Source organism: Sebastes umbrosus, chromosome 4 (genome assembly GCF_015220745.1).
Source record: "Sebastes umbrosus isolate fSebUmb1 chromosome 4, fSebUmb1.pri, whole genome shotgun sequence".
NCBI lineage: Eukaryota > Metazoa > Chordata > Actinopteri > Perciformes > Sebastidae > Sebastes > Sebastes umbrosus.
In genome coordinates this window covers 10,295,973-10,316,450 of record NC_051272.1, presented here as the reverse complement: position 1 = coordinate 10,316,450, position 20,478 = coordinate 10,295,973, and the positions used below count along the sequence as shown (strand labels likewise).

Sequence of the window (20,478 nt, the reverse complement as noted above, 5' to 3'; positions counted from 1 at the left end):
ACGTTTGTGGTTCCCATTCATTGCATTTTAACACAAATTAACCTTCAGATTTATTTTATTTATTTATTTATTTATTTGCACATATATGAAGTGTGTGAAGGAGCGCTATGGCAGGTCCTTCCTTCCTGCAGCTGTCAGACTCAACAACCAGCACTGCTCCCAGTAGACCACAACCAGCACTGCTCCCAGTAGCCCACAACCAGCACTGCTCCCAGTAGACCACAACCAGCACTGCTCCCAGTAGCCCACAACCAGCACTGCTCCCAGTAGACCACAACCAGCACTGCTCCTAGTAGACCACAACCAGCACTGCTCCCAGTAGCCCACAACCAGCACTGCTCCCAGTAGACCACAACCAGCACTGCTCCTAGTAGACCACAACCAGCACTGCTCCCAGTAGACCACAACCAGCACTGCTCCCAGTAGACCACAACCAGCACTGCTCCCACCACAACCAGCACTGCTCCTAGTAGATCACAACCAGCACTGCTGTACAGTGCAAATTCCCCACTGCGGGACTAATGAAGGAATATCTTATCTTATCTTATCTTATATAAAACTGCACAAAATCCAGTCAATGAAAAAAAACTCAAAACAAGAAATGTTTCAGTAGAGGTCAAGACTCAGACCTCCCCCCAACCACAGGAGAAAAAAAAAAACATTAACAAAAAAGAAAGAAAGATCTAACATAATTTTAAAAATACAACAACAAGAAGTACACAAAATGTGCAGAAAAACCTAACCAAACAGTTCAGGTTCAGGTTCAGGTGACTTTATTTGTACCCGTAGGTAGATTTGTTTTGCAGCAAAAATAGAGGATAATAATCCAATAAAAATTGGATGAAATACATACAAAAACAGTACAGAAAAAAAGAAAATGTATCTAAACATATCAAAAGATAATTAGACATCATGAATTAAATGTGATGATAATTTCCTTTTAAAATGCTCTAAGTATAACGAGCTCTTGATAACATGTATTTTGGTGTTCCATATTTGTACACCACGATATCTGAGGGAGTACTGGCCATGTTTTGTTTTGTAAAAAGGCAGGTGAAGATGATTAACCTGTCTAGTATTATGTGAATGAATTTGAGAATTAGATTTAAAGAAGTTGTTAAACGATGATGGTAAAGAAGAAGACAAGAACTTATATTTATATATAAACACACATATCTGATGAATATTTATGTCATAAACTGAAAGAAATGTTCAGTTTTCTGAAAGATCAAACAGTGCTTTTTCCTCTTTGCTTCCTGATTGTGTGCATCATCTGCAGATAATGCATGTGATGTCATTCTGCCATCAAACTAATATTCCTATATTTGACCTCCAACCACAATTGGAAATAAATTCTCAGTCAAAGAAGAACACAAATACTCAATGTGACATACTCAAATAAAAAAAGACATATAAAAGACATAAAGACATGAAAATTAAAAAAACAAACATTTATGATATTTTAGTTGGATGAGATTAATAATATTAAACCCCTGGTTTAAATGGTGCAGTGAAAAGAGTAAAAAGAGGATGAATAAAAGGAGTTGTTTTTTTTCGATTGATCTTATTCAATATATTTAAACATTTAAACATCAGCACCTATGTTGAATCAAACATTGAATCTAACACCACTTTTATTCTCAGAGAGAAATTGTGGTCATGGTATAACATAAAGGCTATAAAAGATAAAAATTAAACCTAAAGTCGAGATAAAATGTAAAATGCCCCTTTACCCCGGTTATATTCTGCACCTATTTAACAATACATGCAAAAACAAATTGAAAAAATCTATCCTATTTTTATACAAAAATCCAATCAACTTTTCCTCCTGTAAAACAAAATATGACATGTGCTTACGTAAGTTTGTGCGAACAAATGTCACTATAATAAGAACTGGATACTGGACCCAAAGATGGCGCCTATTCAGTGAAATGAGAATTGCTCGCTTGGCGCATGCAGGTTTACTTCTGTATGCACGAGGCTTATAGGGAATGGGAATCGTGGAGCATTCTGGGACGCACCACCATTTTTGGAGGGTAGCGTACTGAGCTACGGTAGACTGTCATTATCACCGGTCTATTCATCTGTCATCTGTCAACCGTTCATCATCAGAAATGTATAAAGTATGTGCGAAAGACAAATGCCCATATAAAGAGAAGCTGACAGAAGCAAAGGGGCCATATATTACAAAACTGAAGTTAGTTTATGATATCGATCCTTACCAATTAGGAGGACCTTGACAGTTTTCCACCCATTACAGTCACTGATGTGTTTTGGCGTTAGTGAACACCTGTCAGCAGTGCAAAATATGTAAATCTTCGGAGACTGATGTCCAGTTTACAAACAGGTAGGTGTATGACATTAAGATCTACAAGCCAAATGCTGACAAACACAATCATCCGGACAAAGATAAGTTAGCTAATGTTAACGGAATATGAACAAAACGTAGCTAATACTGCATATTTAATCGGTATCTTGCTAAATGAAACCCACAACGTTAGCCTACCTTTGTGTCTGTAGAATACTACATATACTACAACTCAGCTTTTGAATCTTATTCACCATGCAGTGTTTTGTGTTATCTTTTGTACACTTTAAAACATCAGAACTATCCCTTTAACATGCAATCATTTAAAAAAACAAAACAAAAAAAACATTACAATGCTGCTCAGAGTCACAGTGAACTGACTGAAATAACAACGTATGGCTTTTAGTGCCTCAGAAACCCTGAGAGGCAGAGGGATGAAGGGTTTCATCACTCCTCTAACTTGGCCACCACGCTTTGCAGTTTATCCACCAGCACTGGAGAAGAGAAAGATAGCCACAACATTACAATTAGTATCATTATTAGAGATATTTTTTTTAGTTGCAAAGTATATTTTTCACAATTTATTGAAAGAATGTAAATGTATCTTTTAAAGGGACTGTTTGTAAGAATCAGAAATGCTTGTTAACAACGACACCTGTGGCCGTTAAGTCAACGAAAGTCAGAGTCGCGCTCGCGCTCGCGCTCGCTCTACATAGACATGAACGAGCATCGCTCAAAATAGTGAGGCGACACACGTCAGCTAAAACCACAATATCACTCTATATTTCAGCTGCTTGGCAGTGATGTTAGCTGACCAGACGAAGGTCTCGCCATGAATCAATGCTGATCCTAGTGTTGGCTTTTCCTACCTCAGCCTCCCGACCGCGGCCGGAGGGAACAGGGGAGACACCGGAGTTTTGCTAGGAGACGATAACGTTTCTCGCTGCGGAGCCCCGTCACTTCACAAGACACGGGAAACCTCTGTTGGTCTGGAGGAGCTGCAGCATATATTTCTGCACAAACGTCCACTGTACATTCACTAGATATTCTCAGAGCTAAACTAACTCTTCTGCAGTGTGTAGTGTGCGCGCACAAACGTGAGAGTGGAGCGAAATAGTGAGAACGAGCGCGACGTGTGAGTGAAGGCAGGTAGGCAAGCAGGCAGAGGAGCAGAGGAGCAGAGTACAGCAGAGACTCCGGCCCTGGAGACCAAAGCTACGGTCTCCCCCGCGTCCTCCGACCGCGACCAACACTGTTTAACAGACGGGCTTCACTAGATATAACTTTGCAGTTTTGGTGCTTCCGTTTAGTTTGTGTTGGAGTCTTGTCTGAACAGCGTAGCCACACGCGAGTGCGCATGGGACACCGACCCAGATTGATTTATACGTGTAAGAAGTTACAAACAGTCCCTTTAATTTATGAATTAATAACAGTTTTGTGTGGTGTTTATTTGTATCTATTATGGTTAATTAGATCAGTGGTTCTCAACCTTATCGAGTCGCGACCAGGGTTATTATCGTAAACTATAACTGAAACTAAACAGAAATAAGCAGTGAAAAATATTGTTAGTAAACTAAATAAAAACAATATTCCCTGGGGAAAATCACTGTTTTAGAATGTTAAAAGAAACTTATAAAAGTTTTCCTATTTTGCTACTATAAAATCTCTTGTTTCATCCCTATAAACACCAACGCTCCACATAAAAACATTCAAATCATCCACTAAAACCTGTTCACTCATTTGTAAGTCAGTCCAGCAGATAGAGTATCTCTAAAGGTGTCACATATTGATGGCAGCAGTTACCTCCAGCAAATGGCCTCTGGAAGCCATCATAGTGCCGACAGTCGTTGATCAGACGTCCCAGCTCTTCAGGACAGTCGTTGGGGAGCGGCTGCTGAAATTTGTCTTTGCCCACTTTCTGAAGGATTTCTGTATTTGACCAACCTGGAAGAAAAGAGAGAACACATTAAGAACAAAAGTAGAAGCCAATGATTCTATATAGTTAAGTTTAGTTGTAAGTATGTATCAGCAAAATGTACTTAAAGGTGCTATCAATAACATTCAGCCACTAGATGTCGCATTCTCCCTCCACGTTCCACTGCATTCAATTCTCAAGTGGTTGCCAGGCACTTAATATCAAAACTCAGCAAGTTTTTGGATACCACGTGATACCAACGTCGTTTTACTATTGGCTCACAAGCGTTATTAGAAGCATCGCTATATATATATATGAATCTGGGGTCTTTTTTTGGGGTGTATTTTTAAGCTATTTCAACCATCTGTTCTTTTTTTTATCTTGTTTTTCAGTCATTACTCTTAATGTTAAGCACTTTGAGCTGTGTGTACTGTATGTAGCTTGTGTATGAAAAGTGCTTTATAAATAAAGTGTGTTATTATCATTACTATCTATAGATTAAATGGAGATAAATAAAGTCACTGTTGCAAGTAAAACAATTAGGGCTGTCAAAAAGTTAACGCAATAACACGTTAAATTTGTTTAACGCCACTAATTTCTTTAATGCATTAATGTAACTTGTGATTTTTAGGTTGTAGCGGGCTCAGTTCTAAAGCTAGAGTGAAGATACTGGTATCATATGAAACTATTAAACCTAAAGAATCCATTGGTACTAATCGGCATACTAGCTTGTCATGAAGGAGGTTAAATAACGCTCTGAACTTGTGCAAAATTTTGGCAAGGAAAAACTGTCGAAGGGGTCCCTTGACCTCTGACATCCAGATATGTGAATGAAAATGGGTTCTATGGGTACCAACGAGTCTCCCCTTTACAGACATGCCCACTTTATGATCATCACATGCAGTTTGGGGCAAGTCATAGTCAAGTCAGCATACTGACACACTGACAGCTGTTGTTTTCTGTTGGGCTGCAGTTTGCCATGTTGTGATGTGAGCATATTTTTTACGCTAAATGCAGTACCTGTGAGGGTTTATGGACAATATTTGTCATTGTTTTGTGTTGTTAATTAATTTCCAATAATAAATATATACATACATTTGCATAAAGCAGCATATTTATCCACTCCCATGTTGATAAGAGTATTAAATACTTGACAGATCTCCCTTTAAGGTACATTTTGAACAGATGTGCGATTAATTTGAGCAGGGTATTGCACCTAACCATGAGGGACAGTAACCTTCAGTAAATACCCCTGCAGCTCTCGGGTTTGATGATGTAGGACAAGGATATTCAGCACTAAGGATAATGAGTTTTACAGAGGTTCCAACCCCGACCCTGATGTAGCTTGGATCCTTTTAAATGCACAACCATGCTGTCTGGGCATCGACAAAACTAATTTCTTGTCACGTGACTGGCTTTGACACACGAGGGTCGTCACATAGAGCAAGACAAATCACACTCTAACGTCTCTATTCAGTGTCTCGTGTGCTTCTATCACAGGAGTATGGCATTGGGATTATTCATGCCCTCATCCATAGGGTCCTTTTTTCACTGATGGCTATAAATCCTAAATGCTAAAATCAGTAAGTTTAGTGTTTGATGTTGATCGTTGTGTTCTGCAGGTACACACCTTCAAAAGGTTTGCTGCCGGTTGCAACTTCCCACAGGACGATTCCAAAGCTGAAAGACAACGTTTCCAAGTTAGTGAAGACTGGATTTTTTTTTATTTTTATTAAAGTTCAACTCAACTCAAAAATGTGTTTTTCTTATAGTTGCTTCACTTGGATGTTTGAGATTCGCTGTGCAGAGTTTGTTTTCACATTTAAAGAGGAACGTTTCTCTGAGCTCGTCATGAATCTCATGAAGCGTAACACCTGAACGTACCTGCAGGATTTTTGTGATATCACAACTAGTTTGTAGCCAATCTTGGTCCAGAATGTAATTTATGCAGTGTGATATAGAAGCTTAAACACAGGAGACACCTTGAATGTTTGTTTGTAATGCACAATAATAATAGTAATAATATATTTATAATAAATAATTTACATACAGAAAATAAGCAAAAAACTGTGTTAATGAAAAAGTTGACTAAAATGTTGGGTCTATATAAAGCATTTAAAATGTCTTTATTAATAGTTACTAAATCATTTATTAATGCTTTATATAAACCATAAATAAGAAGAACGTTTGGGTTGCCAGGTTGGTGTTTATCATCCTCCAACAGGACACTTATTTTGTCTTTTTAGCTCTTTCACTCTTCTAATGAACCGATTGTAAAACAGCTGCAGAGCATCTGGACCAAAATGTATTTATTAGCAGTTCAATAGCATTTACAGTTGCAGATATGATGGATGAGATATTTATTTAACATTCCTTTGAACTTTTAGCAATTATAACTCTGACTTTATGGCTTATTAGAAAGTGAGAAAGCACCTTTATTGTTGACTTATTAACGTTTATAGAATAGATAGATAGATAAATGTTTTCCAGGCAAAGCACAGGAACAGTAAATAAAATGTACATGTCAACACTAGAGAAATATATCCACAGAATACACAACGTAAAGAATATTGGAATACACTATAAATATACTAGCATAAAAAAATCTAAATTATAAACATAGAATAACCCGCTATATACATTAGCAAGTGTGCTACTATAAAACTGACGACTTATAAAGCTGTTAATAACAACTCATAAACCATTAATAAATAGTGACTTAATAGAAAGTAGTCTGACATAATTGAATTTAAAAACCATGCAGTGTAGGTGTTGAGCAGCTGAACAAAGTAACTCCTGGTTGGTATCTGACCTGTAAATCTCACACTGTGTGCTGTAGATGTGGTTAATGTCGAGGAGCATCAGAGGAGAGGAGTAGCACAGGGATCTGATCTCTTTGTCCTTCGTTGCTTTTCTCAGCGACGTCTCGGTTTTTGACAGTTCAAATCCTCCCAGCTGAAAACAACAACAACAACAACATAAAAACTCATTAAATCCCACCAATCAGTGGTCTGTCAGCAATCCCAGCATGCACTGGCCTCAATATACCTTAACGATGTTGCCTGTAGTCACCAGGAACTTGCTGCTGTTGATGGATCCATGAACTTTAGATTTTGCTTCAGTGTGGTGCAGTCTAAGAGACGACAGTGATTATCATCATGATGATGGTACCTTTTATCATAACCAATAAATCGTACAAATATAATTACATTTTAATGTTTTCTCTTTTGTCCACTCCTAAAATGTAGATGGCACATGCACACAGTGGTGGGAAGTAACTAAGTACTGTACTTAAGTACTTTCTTGAGTACTTCCATTTCCTGCTCCATTCCACTACATCTCAGAATCAAATATTGTTCTTTTTGCTACATTTGACAGCTTTAGTTACTTAAAATATGAATCAACTAATTAAATTATGATTAAGCTACCCAGCAGTATACAAAGTAATTAAAATTAGCTCCACCTTTACCAGCTGCAACATTAATGCATCAATGATTATAATCCAATAATATGATATATAATATTCTGAAATGGAACATTCTGCATAATTTTAATTTTGGTACTTTTACTTAAGTAAGATTTTGAATGCAGGACTTTTACTTACTTATTACTTATATATTTTAACCTCTTTTACCCGACGAACCCCGTGCCTTTAAAAACTTCATGAAATGCTGTGGTGGTCTTTTTTCTGAATAGTTTCTAAAAGACGGGGCCTTAACACAACTAAAACAACACTCCAAGTGTTTTTTGTCCAAACAATTTTTGTTTGGCAGTAATTTCAATATTTTAGCTACAAAATCAACATACGAGAATATTTTTTACCGTTATTAAATTGAATGTATAAACTTGACTTTGGATTCTTTTTTGTTATCTTATTTAAATTGTTATTAATCTTATTTGTTATTATCTAAGTTTTACTTGATCATATTTCATTATTATAATAAAACTACTCCATTTGGAGTCAAAATTATACAATTTAGTTGTTTTTTAATTGATTTTATACTGCGCACAATGGTAGAATGTGATGATGCACAGGGTAAATGTCATGGCCAAAGGCTCCATTGTGTGCACATAGACTCCTGTAGTGGATATCAGTAATATTTCATAGCCAGATTCCCTTTCAAGAGGTAGAAAACTCATTTGGCACACTTTGGGTATCCAAGTGGCCAAACGGAGAATCCACCTGGTCCTATCTTTACTAAAGCCTTTGTAGAATCTATGTGCTTTTTGTTATTTATATCTGCTTTGGCACAGTTGTAGTCAAGGAGTTGCTGAATGAATTTAGTGGCATCTCTGTGCATTGCATCATTGTTATAATGGTGTTATCCACTGTCTAAATCATGCATATAGACCTGGTAGTTGTGGAGCTATTCTTGATTTATTTTGGGTATGTCTGTCTACGAACCACACCTTTCAGCATCCTAGAGCTTCAGAGGTTAAAACTGTAGTATTGCTACTTATACTTAAGTAAAAATCTGAATACTTCTTCCACCACTGCACACACATAACAATACCGAGTGATCCTGCAAAATGTTACAATCAAAATGGCATTTTACTTTTTTAATCTCACTTGCACAAATAAATGTATTTTGTTTTTATAATTTCTCGTACATCATTTAAATGAACCGGACATATACATTATTTAACGATTGCAGAGGACTGACCGGTAGAGCCCTCGCGCTGCGTCCCGACACATAGATGCTTTCGTGGTCCAGGACAGTTTGCAACCAGAGTCCAGAACCTGACGGAGACTTCCCTTCTCACAGTACTCCATGATGATGAGGTACTGAGGGCTGGGTCCTACAGGCAGTCACAAAAACACATCACATTAATGTCATTTTAAAGGTGTAATGCTCCCGATACTGTATGTCCTTTACATTGTACAGTTCCCTCACCGTCCTCATCCTGGACACAGATGCCAAACATTCGCAGGATGTTGGGCGACTCAAACCGCCTCATGGTTTCAATCTCCTTGTTGAAAACTTTCCGCAACTCACTGCAAATGGAGACAACGTTTATGTTACACTGTTCAAAGTTACATTCATGTCTGTCCAAAATGTCACCACTTCATAATTGTATCTTATTAGACGTTTGTGTGAACTTGTCATAATTAGCATATGAATTCTTGAGTTATGGCCAAAAATGTGTTTTATGAGGTCACAGTGAACTTTGAGTTACTGAGATATCGCATTCACAAGAATGGGGCGGGCGGACAACCTGAAAACATGTCTGTACAGCATGCAACACCTTCTATCCTTGGACCCACAAGTCGGTCAAACTCACAAAAAAAAAAACCTTTAACGGGAAAAAAAGAAGAAACCTCAGGATGAGCAATAGAGAAAGGATCCCTCTTCCCATTATATATATAACAAATAAAAAATCCAGACCTTAAACTTTATGCAGGCAGAAATGATGATGGCAATAAAAAAATGAAAAATAAAAATCACATTAGTATTATTCTCCAATCAAAAAGGACTATTTCCTTTATTTTGATTCAGTGTTTCGTGTAATGTGGCACAGACCTTGGGCTGGTGTTCACAGGGTCAATGAATCTCTTGATGGCCACCGGGAATCTACGGTACTCTCCTTTGTAGACCTCTGAGGATGACGTTGTCATGAAGGGCTTTTTGGGACATTCGTATTTCAGCTCTTGTGGTTTGATCATTCGGATGGCTTCATCAGTGGCGCTGGGCTTATTCACTGTGATAAACAATGTTAGGTTTGGTTTGTGCTTCCCCATTAACAGTTATGTGACTTGTCAAGATGTCTCTAAAGGTCCTGACACACCAAGCCGACAGTCAGCCGTCGGACAGTTTGGGGCTGTCGCTGAGCGTCTGTCGGTCTAGTTTTTGCGGTGCGTCCCGCACCATCAGCTCTAGTCTGCCCGTGTCTGGGGTTTTTCGCCCGAGAAATCACTCTGATTGGCTGTTCAGCTTACGAGAACAAGTGTACGAGAAGAGAAACTGAAGTGAGGAAAGCAAGACGAGTAAAGTCAAGAGGACACACACAGAAGGCTCTTCTCATTTTTCATCTTGATCTCATCTGATCATTCCAACACACGGATATTTTCACAGCGACATGAACATCTGGAATGAAGCTAAGTGGTGAGTGAGAGTGGTGTGAAAATGGTCGTCAGACGCCGCTTTGTTTCATGTACGTATCATAACAACGGCTTGTATATCTGCCATCCTATGTCTTCCGGTTTCCCTTTTTGAATGATGAATACAGACTACCGCCGCCTGCTGGCGTGGAGAATTATTTCCTCTCAGGCAGGCGCAGAACGTACGTGCTAACTGGCCGTCAGCTGTAGTCTTTGCGGTGTGTTCGAATGCAACTTTTTGGCCAATAAAAAGGCGTCAAAGGCGACAAAGGCGACAGAGTCGACATGAGGCCTTCGTCACCGCGAATTGTTTGATGTCGGGTTGGTGTGTCTGGGCCTTTAAACCTGCAATAACTGATTGTTCTGACCACTTGGAGGCAGCAGAAACACGTTATGAACACAACACTGACATGATCATCACATTTTAAGTTGATATAGTGAACTTGAACTTATTTCCACATCCAGCAGTTACTGTACAGAGCAACATAAACATTAATTTGCGTTTTTGTCCACCTGATAAATGTAAGTCCAATATACGTAGTGTATGTTGAAGTGTACTCACACAACGCCACAATCTTTTCCACGTTGCTTTTGACTGATTCCATTTCTTTCAGCACGGCGTCCGTTTTCTCCTGCTGCTCTTTCATGTACTGCAGTAGCACTGCGGAACAAACAAACACTGATGAATTAAAACCGACCAGACACTGAATCCCGTCCAACCTCTCAGCTCTGATTCACCACAAGATCCTACACAGGGACGCCATTTTATGTCCTTTTATAGACCCTTTTTGTGTCAACGTCACGATTACGTCACGGTGTTAGCTGGGGGCAAAACAAAGGAAAGACTGATTATCATAAAGTGGGCATGTCTGTAAAGGGGAGACTCGTGGGTACCCATAGAACCCATTTTCATTCACATATCTGGAGGTCAGAGGTCAAGGGACCCCTTTGAAAATGGCCATGACAGTTTTTCCTCACCAAAATTTTGTGTAAGTTTGGAGCGTAATTTAACCTCCTTCACGACAAGCTAGTATGACATGGTTGGTACCAATGGATTCCTTAGGTTTTCTAGTTTCATATGATACCAGTATCTTCTCTTCAAATCCTACACACTGTACCTTTAAGAAAAGCATTTCAATTATCCTGATGCTCCTGATGTAAATTCCTCTAGACATAAACTGTTAAAGATTAAAACTACAAGATCAAATTTGAGCTCATGTAGATCGACTGAGTGGTCATCTTTACTCAACAAACTCTACAAAGACAAAGTAAGCATCAGTTTCCCTCACTAGTCTGCAGCTCTGCGTTGTCCTCCTTCCGGTCCGCGTCGTCCTCTTTCTCTCTGGAGGTCAGCTCAAACACCTGGTGCAGCACGTTGCCCTGTTCCACCTGCAGAGCTCCAGACAGCACCTGGAAGGCGTCATTGAGGCGTTCGTTCACACTGTTGAACTCGTCCTCGTGGCTGCCTGCTTTCAGGATGCGTTTCACCCAGGTGGCCGAAGTGTACTTCTTGATGAGTGCCTTAGCTGATGTCAGAGTTAAGGAGAGTTCCCCGAGGGCTCTTTTTACGTCGGCAGTGGTTTGTCCCATTTCTCTCTTTTTGATGGACCTCAGCAGCTCATCCAGGGCTTTGACTCGGTGACAAACACGCTGGCTGCGCTTCTTATTGGCCTTCACCGTCTCAACCAGAGCGTAGATCTCTGAGGCGATGCTCAGGATAGGGTCGATGACGTCCATGATCGGCTGGATGGAGAGAATGAAAATGGAATAAATCAGAGCTGAATGCAAATTAATTCACTTTGAAGAGAGCCTTAGTTAATGGAAATAACATGAGCCAAACTGAACTGAACTGAGCAAGTCTGACTTAACTAGGGCAAGAAGTTCTCATATAATTAAAAGTAGCGATACTACTCTGTAAAAATACTCTGCTACAAGTAAAAGTCCTGTATTCAAAATTTCACTCACATTCAAAAGTATTAACAGCAAACTAAAGTAAAAGTACTTGTTAGGCAGTTATATTATTACATATTATTTGAATTATGGTTGAGGTGGAGCACATTTTAACTATTTTATATCCATATTATATTGGATAGTTTAATCTGTATCATATTTTATAAATTGATTATGTTTGTAAAATCACCTGTCAAATAAATGTAGTGGAGTAGAAATATAAAGTAGCGTGAAATTGAAATGAAGCAAAGTAAAGGTAACTCAAAATTGTAGTACAGTACTTGAGTAAATGTACTTAGTTATTTTCCACCACAGAAGTACAGAAGCTGAGACTGGCTGTGGTTAATAAAACATTGTGACTGTACACTTATTTTAGAGAGATCTAAAACAGGTTCACTATCAGTAACTGGCTCTGCGTGAACTGGGCTGACATAGATTTAATTAAAGTGACTTATCATCACTCAAGTGAACTGAGCTGATGTTATGTGAAGTTATGTGCAGAGAAGATTTCCCACGGGAACGAAAATCCAATCAGGGAGGCCTGTAACGGTGAGCAAAGCTTTCAGGTGAACGAGGAGACGGCCAGTCAATAATTCATAACGTATCTCTGAATCACAATCCGTCACTTCCCGGCTGCCTGTTTCCTTAAAAGCAAACCTGATATTTGATCCACACACCCAGAGGTGGAAAACGTATTCAGATCCTTTACTGAAGTAAAAGTACTAATAACACACTGTGAAAATGTTGATGAGAGAGAAGGATGAAGCTCTTGCCTTCACTCGTCTTTGTATTGAGTTACATTTGAAATGTAATGATATGTCAACAAAACTCATACATTTAGACATCTCAACTCAGTTTCAGTGATCATGACTAACTTACATTCTTAACTTTCTCTAAACCATTTAAATTATCTTTGTAACTTTTTTAAATGCTCTTAATTCTAATACAGCATGAAGTCTCTCTTATGAAATGTATTTTAATTTTTTTAGCTCTCTCGACACATGAGTTCACCTCCAACAGTTATAAACTCAACAACTGCATAGGCATATATGAATGTAACAGTGCTTAAATGCTAACGACAAGGTAGACAGACGGACTCTATGACGGGACCACGAGACGAGAGGTGTCGTGCCAAAAAGTGATCATCCGCCAAAAACTGATTGCCACTCACGGGAGCGTGTTTAACTTCTTAAAGCTGTTTCGGCCAGTTTATAGTCTACAGCTGCTGTTATCTGGATCATGCAAATACACATAACTGTATATCCGTGGTAATAGCAAAGGTAAAAAGTACTCGGCTAGTATATAATGTACGGCACAGAGCAGGTGAAATTATGCATAGCCATAATGCAAAGGAGATCATTTCTATAACCCATCCGTAAATCATTATAATTACAGTCTAATTCCAAATATAAACAAGGATATTAGACATTCCAAACACATTATCGGAAACAATAGTAGCCTATTATTGCCGTAAATTACATGCCTGACACCTAAACTGCAAACACTTGTTTGGCCACAATTGTGATTATTAAGTGGAAATCAATTTTTGGCGGACGATCACTTTTTGGGACACCTGTCGTTGATCCCAATTTTCGTAGTGGACGTGCATCAGACCCACGGGACTGCATCGCCTTGCACGCTCCATTTTTGTGTCAAAATATTGATTTCTTCAGTAAGTAGCCGTGTAATAAGCGGGATAATGTATAATGCGGTCATTGTTGTGAAAGAATCCCCTTCAGGGCGCTGAGTCGGGGTGTGGCATCGCCCTGTCGGGGATTCTTCCACAACAATGACCTGCTCGCTGTACATATCCCTTACATAATACACCCATGTCAGCCTGTACCGTGGTGGATGTATTAATGTCTCTGTTCCCAAACAACCGAGCTGAACAGGATACAAAGCTGAGAGGAGTAAGACAGCATCATGCAAAGTAGGACATTTAGAAAGCATGCAGGCAATTAATGCTAAACAATGTTAAGCAGTCAATCGGCACAAACAGTTCAAACACGACAACATAGAATGACATTACAGAAGACAGGTAGAACCAGAAGTCTGACAAAACAGACAAAAAGCTAAGCAAACGAGAGCAGACGGGGCAAACATGTAGAGACAGGATGCACAGGAATGGTCACTATGATGTATATGTACGGGGCTGCTAAAACACAGTTTTCTGAAACAAGGGCTCTCTTTGTCGAAACTATAAACACAAAAAACAAAAACACTTACACAAAATACTAAATATCTCTTGAAAAAGCAAACACTTTCAAAATTATCTTTTAAAAATGGTATTTTTTTGCATCACAACTTTACACACAAACACCAAATAAATAGCTCTTCCCACATGCCAACTGCACACTGATGTGCTGAGTATAAAACACTATTATCTAGAGTCTTTGGCATTATATATGGAAACAGCCCTAATTTTAACAAACCAACAAAAACAATGATCTATTTGCCAAACCTAACCAGCTTTGTTGCCTTAACTGAAGGAGATTTCTGTCAGAAACTTCAAACTTCTCCCATGTGCACTGCATGTATGAGCAGGTAAACTCCACCTTAAAGTCAAAGGTGAAGGAGCTTCTCCTCGGACTTGTGAGAGCATGACAGAGGTAATTATCTCTCTGTTTGTTGCCCTGAAGGAAATAACCTGCCACCCAGTGACGGATCAAATATCAGTGTGGCTCACCGTGTGAAACTTTAACCCATCATCACAATAAAGCCTGTTAACTTATTTTCTGTGCTGACGTACGACTGCAGAGGAATGACTCTCTACATGCTGAATCTGCTGCTCACAGAGCCAACAACAAGTTGACAAACAAAGAGCTGTGACTAGAGGAGTTTACAGTCGAGACAATTGAAAACATAAAGATTATTTACCTGTTGGTGGATGTCGGTGTAAGCTTCAGGTCTCAGGTATGTCTTGTGTATGTGAGTGCTGGTTGAAATTGAAACTGGCCTCTGCTCCTTCCTGCCGCTCACCATTTCCTGTTCCTCTCTGACAGTTGCAGCCCTTCCCCCCTCTAAGTGTTGTTCCTGTGCTCTGACACACCCGGAATTTATTTATATCACCTTTAAAGCAGAAGCATAACTCAGTGCAGGAAGACAGAGGTGCAGAGCAGACGTGACTAACTGTTATATTGATGATCTGTCACAGTGGCTGGATTCATGGTCACACCTGAGATTATCGAATGTTACAAACAAGACAAACACACCCACAATCCATGTTTTCACTGAGCCTTACCGCTGTTATTGTTAGTGGTGATCATGAAAAAGGGTCTTAAACATGTACTCAGATCATTTACTGCAGTAAAAGTACTAATACCACACTGTGAAATACTCCACTACAAGTTAAAGTCCTGTATGTATCAGTAAAATGTACAGTGCTTAAAGTAAAAGTATTGATGTGTCAGCAAAATGTTCCCTATTAGCGTCCTACTATTATAGCTGATGTTTCTGGATCAATATTACTGCTGCATTAGTGTGTACGTTGCATTCCTTTATATCCTGTTGTCTAGTTTAATCTACAGCAGTGCATCATGGTCTATAAAATCATCATATGTTTGTTTGTTTTTGGATTTAAGGAGCCGCAAACCACCAAACAAGGGTTGCAATCAGTTGTCCAGGTTATAACTATCCAGGAAATTATGTGAATGTTGATCGCCATGGTTCTAAACAAAGGAAGAGAAAGAAATTACAATATATCACCCAAACAAATCATAAATCCAGCCTTTAAATCAGGTTAAATATTTGCAAATTATGGTACGTTTCAAATAATGATTAGCCAAACATGTTCATCATAAAATTATTATCTAACAACTTAGATCAAAGATTATCCATTAACCATCATGACAATTATTAAACACACTATAATCCCAATCAATAGAGTGCTCCAGGGATGACGTATTTTTGTAGGCCAACCAGGAAGTTAGCATCGCCCTGATTTTTCCATTGGGAAAAATTTTTTTTTCCATTATTGCAGAAAATAAGCTCTGTGGCAAATAAACGTTTATGATACTTACACATTTTTTTAAAGAGTGTATTTAGCTTAAGAAGGATTTTCTCAACACATAAAGGAACACTTCATCCTTCAGTTTATCACAAACGTTCAACACATCTGGAGATACTGGTTTTCAAGGGGATGAAAAACTGTCATCTCTAAGGTAACTAAAGCTGTCAGATAAATGTAGTGGAGTAAAAATTACAATATTTACCTCTGTGATATATAATTGTATTGAGGTGGATACAGGAATGTGGCTGAATCTACAGTAAAACCGAGGATATATCTGTGGCTACTGGATACTACTAGAAGTAAAGTATATAAAAATAACAAACCTATAAAAGGGTCTAAAACATGCACCTGATGGCTACATACATGATATAAAGCTGAAGCTAAAGCTACATGTCCCAGGTGAAAAGTCAGCTTTGTCACCAGTTGATTATCCGTGAGAAGACGCAGAAAGAAAGAGCTATTTAGCCCTAAGAGTAAAAAACCTTTCTAACAAAACACCATTCAGATGTTAATTAGCTAACAAACAAACAACAGAAAGGTAATATTTACGCTTTATTGTTTTTAATCATTAATGAAAGATCAAAGTCAGTTTTATCTGGGCTGGTTAGGTGCACTCTTTACCTCTTGACATTATATAGAGTTAAACAAAGGCTGCCATAAATCAATAAACCTTCAGACATATTCCTCAACAGAGACCTGTTGAATGACCGACACAATGAGGAGGGAAGATAACTCAGCCGACCACATTAGAGGATAACACACAATAGTTTCACTTTATTTCATGCACACCTCACCTGCATTAAGACAGACAGATTGCATCTGCACCCACTTTACAGTGTCCCTGAGACGTGGCCCCGGATAAGCAGAAGAAAATGGCTGAAAGTATGGTAGAATGGGTGAATCCACTTTACAGTAAGTAACCATTTCCTTTTATTATTTGTAGTGTTGTTACTGTTTAAGATTTTTGGGATTTATTCCCTTGATGTTGTTGTTTTACCTCATAGTAGAATATTTTACCCTCTGAAAGGTACATCACATGTATCACTTGTAAACTGTTGTATAAATAATGATGATCATAAAACAACATATTTCAAACCAAAGAAGCAGAATATTATGTTTTATCATAGCTCATACATCTCAGTATGACTGACTTGATGAGTTCAGTCAAGAATTATCTTGTCTCAGCTCAAGCACAGCCGACCCCAGTTATTGTAATCACTGTTACTTCTCTCAAAAAAAAACATATAGTTCCCAATAATGCCTGATTAATGTCAGTCCATTTTGTTCCAAACTAACTGCCTCCCTGTCTCTCCAGATAAGATCTCGGAAGTCACATCACCAACCATGACAATCCTCAACCTAAAAGAAATGGTGAAGAACAATTATGAGCTATACGAGGTTATTTCGTGTAGACTCGAACACCTGGAGAATCTGCTGCATTCCATCCAGAAATACCAACTCTCTGCTGAAGTGCGCGATGCTTTGGAGAACCTTGACAGTGTTCTGAATTCAGCTGAGAAGATGATCAAGGAATTCAACAACGCATGGAAGGTGACTCAGGTGTGGAATTCAGGTTCCTACAAGTTAGAGGTCGACAAGCTGAATCAACGTCTCACTAATGCCTACGAGAAGCTCTCTGGGGCTCTGCATGTCCTGGAGCAGCAGAGGCTTGACGAGCAGGACAAGACGCTGAAAAAAATTTAATCAGATTTAAAGCGTAAAAGTAGCTGTATTATACAATAAAGAAGAGCATGCTGCCAAAGCCTCATGACAGGAGCAGTTATTGAGTGTTAACACAATTTTGATAATGGCTCCATAATTTTACCATCAAATTCAGTAGTCACCCAGTAAGATTACATTATAGACGTAAATCTACATTTATTTTTATGATTAATATCCTACAATTATCCAACTCTATATACTTTAGCCTACTACTCATAACTGATGATTAAATATTCATATCACTGTTGGTGTGTAGCCTATATGTTTGATTGTACTACTTGGGATTTGCATTGTTCAATTCATTTATAATTAAATAAATACCATGTGCACTGTGCAGGTTGTGGTGTAGTTCAAAACATAACAAAAGGAGGAGGATTTTCTCAAAACATAAAGGAACACTTCATCCTTCAGTTTATCACAAACATTCAACGCATCTGGAGATATGTGGTTTTCACTGGACAGGAAGGGGATGAAAAACTGTAATCTGCAAAGTCATTAAAGCTGTTTACTGAGTTTAATGAATGCCATCAATGAGCCAATAAACCTTTAGTCATTTGTTCCAATGATCAGTAATGTTCAGATTTTCTCTGAGCTGTGTAACTGCAGGCCTTCACGAAGGCAAACAGCTCTGCAGCCCAACCTGTGGTGTTCAGATTCAACTTTACACATGGTCAATCGCGATAAACTATGGACAATCATGTGATTAATCGCGATTAAATATTTTAATCGATTGAATAATTATACTGAAAACATTTTCTACAGGATTTGTTGGACAACGGGTGGTTCTGGATGTTTTGGGGCTCTAGACAAACTGTAACTCAGGAGTGGACTGGTGGAGTAGACAGGGTTAAACATTATGCACATTGTGGGAGTAGAAATCGGGTTCATGAGGACACAATTGTACAATAAAGAGAATCAATAAAAAAGATTTACACACAGCTTAAAAACTTGATGAAAAGCGTGTTTATTCATATTTCTGCATTTGAGTTTTATGCCTGTGGTCTGAGGTGCAGACCAGACAGTGGATCACTTTCAGAGCTGCATGAGTTCACACAGTAACTTGTGACTGGTTTGAACACAAGCACCAAACTCCATGTTGCAGATTGGTTTAACTCCTCACATTGTTGATCTTTGATTTTCTCATATGAACTGATATATGTTTGATTTCATCACGTGGCACCAAATAACATTTGAAAAAAATACTGTGACAGTGACTCTCTGGTCTTAGGTAATGCAGAGTGTAATCTACAAGTCCATAATCAATAATAACGGCTGTGTTGTTCAGTCTAATGACCACAAGATGGTGCTATGAGTCTGAAGAAGTATGGGTCTTGTCCTGCACTAAGTGATCTGTAAAAGACCAAAAGAGAATATGACAATAATTAGTTGTTACAAATCATTAAAAATAGGAAAAATTATAATTATACATTAAAGACAGTCGTTGTTCAATCCCCTGGACCGGCAGGATGAATCTGGGTGGGGAAAGTGAAAAGCAGCGCTTGCCCCTCCCTCATTACCACCACTGAGGTGCCCTTGAGCAAGGCCCTTAACCCAACCGCTCCAGTGGAGCTGCTCATTGGCCAGCAGATCAGACTGTCGTTGTACTGGGCAGCTTCCAGGTGTGAATGTGATCAGGGTGTTTCACCACAAGAATTCCAATTGCAACAAATTAGAGGTCGACAATCTGAACCAATTTCTCACTAATGCCACCGAGAGGCTCACTGTGGCTCTGCATGTCTACGAGGAGAAGAAGCTGGCTGAACAGCAGTGAAAGCTTGATAAGCAGAAGAAGAAGCTGAAAAAAATTAAATCAAATTCGAAGCGTAATTGTAGCTGTATTATACTATAAAGAAGAGCATGCTGCAAAAGCCTCACGACAGGAGCAGTTATTGAGTGCTAACACCAGTTGATGATCTGTGACATAGAAAGACATGGAAAAAAAGTGCTCTTTAGCCCTAGTTTTATAGTACAGTGTTATAGGAATAAAAATGTTTTATAATGCTGTTTCCTGTTCAGATGTTTGTTTGCCAGCAGGATAACAAGACGGTTAAAGTTTGTTTTGGGCTGGGCTGAATGAATGCACACTTAAACCTCATAAAGATATATAGTTTTATTGAGTTTAATGAATGCTATCAATGAGACAATAAACCTTTAAACATACAGTAATTTGTTCCAATGATCAGTAATGTTCAGATGATCTCTGAGCTGTGTAACTGCAGCTCTGCAGCCCAACCTGTGCTGTTTAGATTCAACTTTACTGTCATTGCACAGAGTGCAGACACTGAGACAACCAAGTGCAAAAGCAATAAGTATAATAAGTGCAGAGTAAATACAGAATAAAATATGAGCCTGTTTGTTTAAGAAGATTAAGGTTAAAGATCTCATCTCTGAATCTGTGATGTGTCTGACCTGAGAACATGAATCACGCCCAGAGGAGGGAATGATGATAACTTATCAGACAGATAAGAAAGAAA

The 20,478-nt window shown here is 38.7% G+C and overlaps 1 protein-coding gene across 4 annotated transcripts; it reads right to left on the bottom strand.

Annotated features, from left to right (window-relative positions):
- Window positions 1–1,081: 1,081 nt before the first annotated feature.
- Window positions 1,082–15,287, bottom strand: LOC119486305 (mixed lineage kinase domain-like protein). Of its 4 annotated transcripts, none has more exons than XM_037766348.1 (13): window positions 15,151–15,265; window positions 12,752–12,832; window positions 11,613–12,069; window positions 10,886–10,984; window positions 9,746–9,923; window positions 9,611–9,616; window positions 9,119–9,219; window positions 8,888–9,023; window positions 7,272–7,356; window positions 7,036–7,178; window positions 5,854–5,903; window positions 4,112–4,252; window positions 1,082–2,802 (listed from the first exon to the last, which is right to left on the bottom strand). In XM_037766348.1, the coding sequence occupies exons 3-13, from the start codon at window positions 12,058–12,060 to the stop codon at window positions 2,756–2,758; spliced, it is 1,434 nt and encodes a 477-aa protein (XP_037622276.1). In that variant the 5' UTR covers window positions 12,061–12,069; window positions 12,752–12,832; window positions 15,151–15,265; the 3' UTR covers window positions 1,082–2,755. The 4 variants fall into 4 exon arrangements, with proteins under 4 accessions (XP_037622276.1, XP_037622275.1, XP_037622272.1 ...); XM_037766347.1 differs by having other exon boundaries at window positions 12,752–12,930; window positions 15,151–15,239; XM_037766344.1 differs by lacking the exon at window positions 12,752–12,832 and having other exon boundaries at window positions 11,613–12,066; window positions 15,151–15,287.
- Between the last annotated feature and the right edge of the window lie 5,191 nt (window positions 15,288–20,478).

Bases quoted from the DNA above. Each gene is read 5' to 3' on its own strand.
- LOC119486305 (XM_037766344.1), bottom strand. From the start codon at position 15,255: ATGGTGAGCGGCAGGAAGGAGCAGAGGCCAGTTTCAATTTCAACCAGC. The intron at 9,024-9,118 runs GTGAGGGAACTG...GACTGCCTGTAG, and splicing joins CTGTGTCCAGGATGAGGACG to GACCCAGCCCTCAGTACCTC. The intron at 2,803-4,111 runs GTAACTGCTGCC...TCTCTTCTCCAG, and splicing joins CCAGAGGCCATTTGCTGGAG to TGCTGGTGGATAAACTGCAA.